The sequence below is a fragment of the Triticum urartu genome, chromosome 1A, assembly GCF_056163025.1.
Source record: "Triticum urartu cultivar PI428250 chromosome 1A, HENAU_Tu73, whole genome shotgun sequence".
Lineage (NCBI taxonomy): Eukaryota > Viridiplantae > Streptophyta > Magnoliopsida > Poales > Poaceae > Triticum > Triticum urartu.
This window is the reverse complement of record NC_141873.1, coordinates 4,506,426-4,516,820: the sequence shown is the minus strand read 5'-3', so window position 1 is coordinate 4,516,820 and position 10,395 is coordinate 4,506,426. Positions and strand designations below refer to the sequence as shown.

The window sequence follows — 10,395 nt, the reverse complement described above, 5'->3', positions numbered from 1 at the left end:
TTAATTTTCTTTCTTCTTAAAGAAATAGATTATTTCAGTTACACTTTGCGTTAGTTATAGTAGAATGCGAAAATGCATTATTATATGCTTATTCTTTGCATATTTCAAAAAGTGCAATGTCAGTGCAAATTGTGTGCAAGTTTTGAAAGTTTTTTCTTTTCTTTATTGGTTTTTTTGTTGGTTTTTGGATGAGTGTAATTATATACATACAACTAATATATAATGTGTGCCCAAATTTCATAATTATATGATTATTTTTGCATATTCGATAAAGTGCAATTTGAGTGCAAAGTTGTGCGCAAGATTTTTTATTTTCTTTCTTCTTAAAGAAATAGATTATTTCAGTTACGCTTTGTGTAAATTATAATAGAATGCGAAAATTGCACTATTATATGCTTATCTTTGCATATTTCAAAAAGTGCAATCTCAGTGCAAATTGTGTGCTAGTTTAGAAAGTTTTTTCTTTTTCATTTCTTTCTTTTTAAAGTGTTTTGTACTTTCCTAGAAAATTTCATTATTTTGATATCTTTTTTTAAAAGATTATACCAATGCCACGAATTCGTTCTTCTATTGAAAACTTCATTTTCTAAGTTTTATTTCATTTTTAGTTTTCTTTTCATTTCTTTTGTAAGGATAATGCCGATGTCACTAATCCATTACTTTTTAGAGAACACTTTTTTGCGGAAATCTCACTATATTATGCTCAGTTTTGCATAGTAGTAATACATTTCTATATATGTGTATGTATAAAAATAAATATATGTGAGTCCGCTATTCATCGGTGAGATTGCACATGTATAAAAATAAATATACATGTGTGAGATTGCACATATAACCAGTAACCATTGCATGCAAATATGTGTGAGAGTGCTATTCACTGATCATCTTTTTTTTAGTACATTCATTGGTCTTTTGCAAAGGCTTGGCCAATACTATACTGCCGTACGGACTAGAGCAGCCCATGGTCCAGCTGTGGGCTTGTGCCGACGCTGGATGGCGTTGGCTGGCATTGTGCAGACGCTGCATAATTGACTGAAAAGAGTTTGGGTCAATCGACTGACCCAATACTCATGTCGATTGAGCGGTAGCCAGTCCCCTTCTAAATAAGATATATAGGGGCACCAAGCACCGGGTGCTGCATGATTGCAATTGGCCTAGGCAATCAGTAATCACTCATCACACATTCACACGTGATGGAGCTCCCAGGGCTTCTCCTTCCCACAGCTATTCTCCTTCCTCTGGTTTTATTCCTCATCTCAATTCCATGGAGCCGCCGCTTACCGCCGGGGCCGGCCGGCCTGCCTTGGCTTGGAAACCTGCTATATTTACAGTACCTTGACGAAGACTCCATGGACATCCTGAACGCTGAGAGGCGCCTCCATGCGCGCTACGGCCCGGTTCTCGGCATCCAGGTGGGCAACCGCCTGCAGGTTACCCTGGCAGACCGCTATCTCGCCCACACTGCGCTGGTCGGCCGCGGCACCGCCCTGGCTGACCGGCCGGACTACGCCGTGCGCAACTTCGGTGGCCTGAACGCCATCACCATCACGTCCGCCAACTACGGCCCACTATGGCGCCTCTTCCGCAGAAACTTCGTGGCTGAGATCGCGCACCCGGCCAGGCTCCGGCTGTTCGCGCCGCTGCGGGCGTCCGTGCTTGCTGACATGACGGACAAGCTATGGCGCCAGCAGCAGGAAGCAGGAAACACGGGCGTGGTCGTCAGGGACACCTTTCTGCTCGCCATGTTCCACCTCTTGGTGGCCATGTGCTTCGGTGAGCGGGTTGACGATGGCGTTGCGCGCGAGATTATCTCTGCGCTGCGTGAGCTCATGATCTACTCCTTGACCAAGTTGAGGGTCTTCGACTACATCCCGGCGGTCACGACGCGCCTCTTCCGCGGCCGACTGGATGCCATGCACGCTATGCGCAGCAAGCTCAAGGAGGTGTACCTGCCCTTGATCGATGTCCGGAGGGAGCGCAAGAAGCTGCTTGCGAGCAGCCAACCGCCGTCTCCTCAGAATCAGAATGAGACGACGACGTTGCCGCACTGCTACGTGGACTCGTTGCTCGACCTCAGGATCGACTCCGACGGTGGCCGCCCCCTCACCGACGACGAGGTACTTGCCATGTGCTCCGAGCTACTGATACAAGGGACGGACACCACAGCCACAGCGCTAGAGTGGATCATGGCCGAACTGGTGAAGAATCAGCATGTCCAAGACAAGCTCTTCGATGAGATCTCAATTAGTACAGGTCCCGACGATCTACACCGGCCGGAGGAGCTGCACAAGATGCAGTACCTCCGGGGCGTGGTGCTTGAGGGCCTTCGGCGCCACCCACCTGGGCACCAGGTGGTGATGCACGCTGCGGCAGAGAACATGGAGATCGGCGGGTTCGTGATCCCCAGGGGCACGCCAGTGAACTTCATGGTGGCCGACATGGCCATGGATGAGAAGACTTGGGACCGACCACGAGAGTTCCTACCAGAGCGGTTCCTCGCGGGAGGAGATGGCGAGGGGGTTGACATCACCGGCACCAAGGAGATCAAGATGATGCCATTCGGAGCCGGGCGAAGGATGTGTCCGGGCCTAGGCGTCGCCACGATGCACCTCGAGTACTTGGTGGCCAACCTGGTGCGTGCGTTCGACTGGCGGACGGCGGAGGGGAAGGCGGTGGACGTTGTTTCTGAGGAGGCCCAGTTTACCGTCGTCATGAAGAACCCGCTCTGTGTTGGCCTCGTGCAGAGAGCGGCTTAAGTTTAAAGGAGAAGGCTGCAGTATGCAAAGCTGTTTAGTTGCACGTCCGTCATTACGCATGTAGCTAGCACCGTGTACCTTCTTTTCTTTAGTTCGGGTTGTTTACCATGTGTACTTCCTCAGTCACATGTTAGTTATCTCTCAAACAGATGTATATAACAATAAACGAAATATGTATCTGGCACACGAGATTTTTTTTGCAATTTTACCGAATGCATCCTCTGATGTTCGATCTGCATTGCACGGCACCTTTTCTCTTCGTCCCGCGAAGCTCTGCCCCTCGTCATAGGAGAAGAAGATGACTGCTGGTGCTTGTAGCAGGTTGAAGTTCAGAGGAAAATTGGGATAAAAGTTCAAGTGCTGCTTACGGACGCATGTTGCTGTGGACATCCTCTTCCACCGATGCAGGTTGTTGCTCTATCTCCCTCATGATCTCTCTTTCTGTCTCTCATGTTAACTGGGTTATCGCCTACTGATGCACTTCACCGTTGATGCAAAAAAAATAACTACTACCCCGCTTACAAGTTACAAATGCCTTTTTTTTCTTGCATCAGAATCTCAACATTCTTCTGAACCTCATTTGAAACTATCTCCCATGAAACATGTACTAAAGCTGGGACAATCCGGGAACAGCGACGTCTTGTTGTGCCATGTAGGCTGCGGGAAAGGTTCGTATATGTAGCTACATTTGTTTTAGTTTGTTGATTTTTTCCTACCACCGAGAGAGAACAAGAACGGCTGCGACATTTTATTCTGAACTTCCATCTCTTTTGTTGCACGCTGTTTAGGATATGGCTATTAGTTCTAAACCATTTTTCTCTCAACTATTTACTCCAATAACTTGCGTGTAAAAAACATGACAACACTGAAAACCTGATAGCTTACGTACAACACCGCGGTACTTTGAGCTAGGAAAAAATTAGTTGAAAACAAACTCCAGATAATTTCTATGTAAATAACATGGTAATACATGCACAACAGAGTCGATAACCCACCTACAAATATCACGGTAACTTTTTGACACGGCAGAAAAGTTGATCGTAAAACACCATTAACTTTTGTGCAAATAGCATGGTAATATGCACACAACAGATGTGATAATTTTTGTACAAACACCATGGTAACTTTTTGACCCTAGAGATAGAAGTTATTTAAAAACATACCGCCGATAACTTCTGTCAAATAGCATGGTAATATGCACATAACAGACGTGATAACTTAGTACAAACACAGCGGTAACATTTTGACCCCGAATAGAAGTTTGTTGAAAACATACTCCGTACTTTACTATAAGTAACATGATAATATATCAGCCGCTGTCGGGGAAACCGATCACAAGGATCCCTTCTACGTTCGGCGGTGGTTAGTTGAACGAAGAGCAGGTCGAGCCGTTAAGCACACAGAGGATTTTTATTCAGGTTTGGGCCGTAAGGATGCGTAATACTCTAGTCCCGTTTTATCTGGTTATATGTGTGTTCTTGAGCTTTTGAACTAGCTACCGTGCGTGCTTTTCCAAATGTATGAATCCTCTCTCTGTGCGTCTTGGGCTTCCTTTTATACATAAAGGGGTTGCCACAGTGGCACACAGGAGGTGGCAAGCTACAGTGGTACGAGCTTATCACTCGATTAACGTAGGACAAGCGCATCTAATGCTTTGCCTATGTGTCCTCTCGCTTTATTAGGGACGACAACATAGGCCATCTCATCCTTCGCCGCTCCTCCTCGCGTCGCCACGCGTCCGGGCCGACGAGGCATGCAGCGCCACACTGGCCAACCAGCTGCTGTGTTTGCGAGATGGTAGGCTTCCATGAAGATCAGCATGCCGCCACGTAGGCGCCTGCTTAGCTGGCATGCCTATCATTGTACTGGATTGGTGGTGAAGTGGCAAAACCTTGCTGGGCACGGGTCTTGCCGCGGCTCAGCGATCGTCCCTGGCAAGGCTTGCCGGGGGCCTTGGAGTCGTCCCCGGGAAGGGTTTGCCGAGGGTCTTCGCTCTCTGATCCCACGTGGATTCGTGGGTTGCCAATCTTCATGAGGGGTTGCATGCTACCAAACATGTGCTCTCCAAATCTTGGTCTTAACGTTGTTGATGGTGTCAGAGCTCGCAACCCCAAGGGTGGTGGCCCTGCTAGTCTCTTCGCAAGTTGTCCCGGCAAGGGCGCCTCGGCAAGGCTTGTTGCCAGGCGTGGACCTGCTCGCCTCCTGCTGCCTGTTACCTTGAGCGTCTGCTCTGATATTCCTCGTTCCTGCCTTGCCTCCTGCCGTTCTCTTCTACTTTGCCAAGCCTGCTGTAGGTGTGGCTGCGACCATCCGTGCACAAGTAAGGGGTACAGAAATACCCATACTTTTGTACATCGATAGGAGCCCCCGGCCATAGACGACACATAAGCGTAAGGCGTAGTTGGGCCAGGACCAAAGCAGTGCGCAGGCGGGCGTGGCAGAGGCAAACCGCCACGATGTTTCTGTCAGTTGTGCTTCCCCACGACCCGCGTCGAGCGCGTGACGTGGGGGCCGTGCATGGGATGGCCTCAGCATGCTCGCGTAATCTCGCAGTCGATAGCAAAGAAGCGGCCCGTGTTTCCTTATTAAAAAGGTAGGAATCTGGAGGAGCGCTACTCATTTACTAAGTGGACTCGGGTCGCAACTTGCATGGCGCCACACCCCATGATCACGGGGTGGAAGTCGGTTGTCACACCTGTCCTCACTCCCCCTTCTGCCTTGCCACGTACCCTCCATTTATTAGGAAGGGCAGGCGGCGGGCGTGGAGGACGTGGGCATTAATGTCGAGGCGGAAAAATCAGGCACTTGTGGATTGGGGGAGCGGGCCGGTTCTGATTCCCCGTGCTTCAAGAGGCCGCATTGGCCGTGTGGGGCGGCCACCCCTTGGGCTGGGTGGCCAGGCTCCGACCTTGCTCTTCTATAAAAGGGGAGAGGGACGGCGCCTCTCCACACTCGCCTTCCTCTCCCCTCTCTGCTCGCCATTTCCTTCCGACTCACCATGGTGAAAGGGGGTGCTGGCGCTTCGGTGGCGGCGGCAAGGACTTCTGCTCGACAGTGCGTCCCTCCTCCTCTGGAGCCTCCGGTGGCTGAACCCGCCCCAAGGGGAAGAGGAAAGGGACGAGGCCAAGGTCATCGGGTGCTCAGGGAGGAGGTGGATGGGGCGGTGTTCCAACCACGCCTCCGCCGGCGGCCCCCCCTCCGATGGGTGGCCACATCGGGGACCAGCTCTACGTGTTCTTCATCAGGCTATATAGGCCTGTATGCAGTCGCCTCCGGCTTCCGACCCCGCTCGCCCGGGTAATGCAGGAGGAGGCCCCGCGGTCCTTGCGGCTTCAAGTGAGGGGCTGCGGGAACAATAGCATATGGGCTGACGTTGACTTTCCTTGCCCTTGCGTCATGGATCTTCGTTAAGGGTGGAAAACTTTTGCACGTGCCCACAGCTTGACGGAGGGGCACGTTCTCCATTTTAAGTTAATAGAGAGTGGCCTGCTCTCCGTCAAGGTCTTTGGGAACTCCGTAATTCGCCTAGGGTGCTGCGTGGAGAGCTCCACTGATGACGAAAGCTCCTCCTCGAGCGACAGCGGCGAGGAGGACAGTGCTATCAACGACGACGATAGCGGGCGGGAGGACGATGGCTCCGATCCCGGCTGATCGCCAGTGGCCGCACCATCATTTGGCTCTGGCGACGCCGGGGGCTATGTCCTGCTGTCCCTGGCGACGGTGGTTGGCGGGCTTCCTCGTCAAGCTCTCCATTGCCCAGTTCCCCATGCCTGTCACATTGCGCGTCCTGCCGTGCCTGGGGAGAAATGGGGCAAGAACAGGGATTAGGGACACTTATCTTTTTTCCCCTTAATTTGTAGGCACTTGCCAAATCTTAACTTTCTAGGAAATGTAGTCTACCGAGCCCATGCTTACGTTCTATCTGTACTTGCATCAGCATATCAATGAAAATATGAGCTTTCGCCGGGAACTCATGCACGTATACGTTCGTGCAGAGGCAAACTGCCCCTTTAATGAAAATAAATGAGTCTCCACGGCAAGCTACCTTGCCGGTGCTCCTGTGCCTGCCGGAAAATCACATATGTCGAGTTACAGGCGCAGGGTCTAGCCCCTGCCAAACTAGTCTTTTGCCCAAGGCTACTGCAACTACCCCGACCGAAGCAGCGTTCGAGTCGGGGATGGGAGCACGCAAGTATAGATAGAGTGGCGAGGTTTTCTAATGCGCAAGTCACAAATTACGAACATGAATGGGCAGGGGAAGAACTTTATCTGGTTAAGTTATTGATGGAGACATCGCGCCAAGCAGTCTTCTCAATTTCTTGCCGGGGCGTTGTTATAATGGCCAGAAGGAAGAGAGGACAAGGGCATGGAGCCTTGGCGGTTTCCCATCACCTGTTAGAATCTAAGATAGCACAATATCCTAGACAAGTACGCATGCATACATATATATAAACATGGAAACTAGCAGGAAACTATACAAGCTAAAAACTATCTGGCTGCCCGCAGGATCTGCGCCTAGCTCTGTACATAGGGTTACATGCCTTGCCAGCAAGGCTAGTACAAAAAGGGGGATTTCCGGAGCTCCCGGCAACCGCGCCCTATTGGTAAAACTTGCAAAGATATTCTATAATCCAGGAGTTGCTCACTGGAATGCCATCTTCGGTCTCCAGGCGGACTGCACCAGGCCTGGTCACTCGTATTACCTGATAGGGGTGAGGGAGTTCGGGATTAAGGGGTCCTCGGACAGCCGGACTATATACTTTTGCCGGACTATTGGACTATGAAGATACAAGATTGAAGACTTCGTCCCGTGTCTGGATGGGACTCTCCTTTGCGTGGACGGCAAGCTTGGATATTCGGATATGTAGATTTCCTTCTCTGTAACCGACTCTGTGTAACCCTAACCCCCTCCGGTGTCTATATAAATCGGAGGGTTTAGTCTGTAGGACAACGACAATCATAATCATAGGCTAGCTTCTAGGGTTTAGCCTCTACGATCTTGTGGTAGATCAACTCTTGTAATACTCATATCATCAAGATCAATCAAGCAGGAAGTAGGGTATTACCTCCATATAGAGGGCCCGAACCTGGGTAAAACATCGTGTCTCCTGCCTCCTATTACCATTAGCCTTAGACGCACAGTTCGGGACCCCCTACCCGAGATCCACTGGTTTTGACACCGACATTGGTGCTTTCATTGAGAGTTCCACTGTGCTGTCCCGATAAGGCTTGATGGCTCGTCTCGTTGTCAAGGATAACATCACCTCCGGAGGATCCCTGGCTGTAGGCCAAACTCTCCGGCTAGGCGATTTCGTCATGGCCGCCTGTTCGGCCGCCGCGCCGACGATGACATCTTACGTCATCAAAAACAACCTCCGCGTCAGCCCGGAATTCACCGAGTAGATGGATCTAATGGAGCTCTCCTCCTTCAACGAGCTCTTGGATCGCATCACCGCCCTGGGAGTCGTTACAGATTATGATCGGATCGGGCTTAAACCTGACCTAAGGGAGATTAACTCTCCGCCGGTCACCCATCAGATAGCAGTGGTGGAGGAAAAAAACGACAATTCTTCCTCTATTTTGAGGATGAATTATGTCTGGATTCCCGAGCTCTTTGAGCCGGATACCCGTCTACGGGAGGACATGGCCCAGACTCCGAACTTAGAATCGGGCAGCGGGCCACAAATATTGGGCAAAATCCTGGAGCCTGAGTTGCCAAGCTTAGGAGCTCCTTCGCCCCTGGGTTCTAGATTGGGTCAGGACGTGGACTTAATTTCACCCACCCACCCAGACACAAGCGATCTTTCCCACATCAGGCAAGAGCCCCAAGAGACAGTACACCCACTTCTGGGCCAGATTCCTCCTTGTAATGAGCAAGGTTAAGGACTGTCACGAGGAAGACGCAATCTCAGTCTTTTGCAAAAATTGCACGTACCAGGGAATTCTCAATGCCATAAGTCGCCGTGACATAGCTCACTTTGCCGACCTGGCGGCCATAGTACAGAAGTACTGCGCGATGGAAAGCGCCTAAAAGACCCAAACAAAATTCTGGGATCCTCCAGCCCTAACTGAACCCCTCATCCGAACTAAAAGGGTGCGCTCTCGCAAGTCACCCAACCCAATTACAAAGAAGCCAAAGCCCTCTACAGGGCGTGGAACCGTACTGGAGGGATGGCTCAATAGGCCATGCAAAATTCACAGCACAACGGACATCATACCAACACACAGCCTTAGAGCATGTTGGATACTTCGGCAGGTGGCCAAGAGCAGCGAGGACCTTCTCATCGACAATACCGCAGAGCACCATCCCGCAGAAAATAACAATACAGTACTGACAATCTTCGAGACTTTCGCCTCAAACAACAGGCGCAAGCGAGCGCTCCGCAGCCTCGCCGAAGTCTGCCACGTCGCAGCAATAAACCCGTGGAACGATACGGCCATAACCTTCAACGCCAGCGACGAACCTCAATTCCGAACAGTCCGAGCACCAGCCGCTTTGGTCCTTAGCCCAATAGTGGATAGATTCCGGCTTACTAAAGTGCTGATGAACGGCGTCAGCGGATTAAACCTCATCTATGAAGAAACTCTTAAAAGAATGGAAATAGATAAGAGCCGCATTGAGGAAAGCAGCATGACCTTCAGGGGAATCATCCCTAGTCGGGAGGCACGATGCGTAGGGAAAATCACATTGGATGTGGTATTCGGCACACCGGAGAATTATAGATCCGAAGAAATCACATTCCAAGTGGCCCCGTTTAGTAGTGGATATCACGCCCTCCTGGGAAGAGACGCATTCACAAGCTTCCAAGCTATACCCCATTACGGGTACATGAAGCTCAAGATGCCAGGGCCCAATGGGATCATCACTCTAGCCAGTGGTCCGGACATAGCACTCCGTGCTGAAAATAAAACTGCCGCACTAGCCCTAGAGGCATTATCCGAAGCCCTCGCGGTCGAAGAGTTAACTACGCTGCGTCCCGCAGTGGACAGGGACGGCGTGATACTCGACAAACGACCCAAGTCCACCTCTTTCAAACGAGCAGACAAAATAGTCAAATTTCAGGTCCACCCAACGGACCCTACAAAAACAGCATCAATTGGGGCACATCTGAACCCCACAATAGACGCCGCACTACGAGAGTTCTTGCGCGAGAATTGGGACATTTTCGCCTGGCATCCTTCAGACATGCCAGGTATCCCACGCAGGCTGGCCAAACATAGCCTAAACATACTAAAGGGTTACAAGCCGGTCAAACAGACTCTTCGGCGCTTTTCAGAACCCAAGTGACAAGCCATGGGAGAAGAGCTAGCCAAGCTACTCGAAGCCGGGTTCATCAGAGAGATAAAACATCCGGACTGGCTAGCAAACCTGGTGATGGTACCAAAGAAGGTCAAATCCTGGCGCCTAGCTATGCGTCGATTTCAAAGACCTTAATAAGGCTTGCCCTAAGGATCCCTTCCCCCTCCCTCACATCGGTCAAATTATCGATGCTACCGCGGGACACAACTCATTGTGTTTCCTCGACACATACTCCGGATACCACCATATCAAGATGGCGGAGTCCGATCAAGCCACAACGGCATTTATCACTCCATACGGTCCCCTCTGTTTTAACACATGCCTTTCGGGCTTAAAAAC

General features: G+C 50.6%; 1 protein-coding gene across 1 annotated transcript; it reads left to right on the top strand.

The window, feature by feature from the left end:
• The first annotated feature begins 1,158 nt into the window (after nucleotides 1-1,158).
• On the top strand, nucleotides 1,159-2,941 carry LOC125550768 (cytochrome P450 89A2). The gene has a single exon (XM_048714137.2). The coding sequence runs from the start codon at nucleotides 1,194-1,196 to the stop codon at nucleotides 2,754-2,756; it is 1,563 nt and encodes a 520-aa protein (XP_048570094.2). The 5' UTR covers nucleotides 1,159-1,193; the 3' UTR covers nucleotides 2,757-2,941.
• Nucleotides 2,942-10,395: the final 7,454 nt, after the last annotated feature.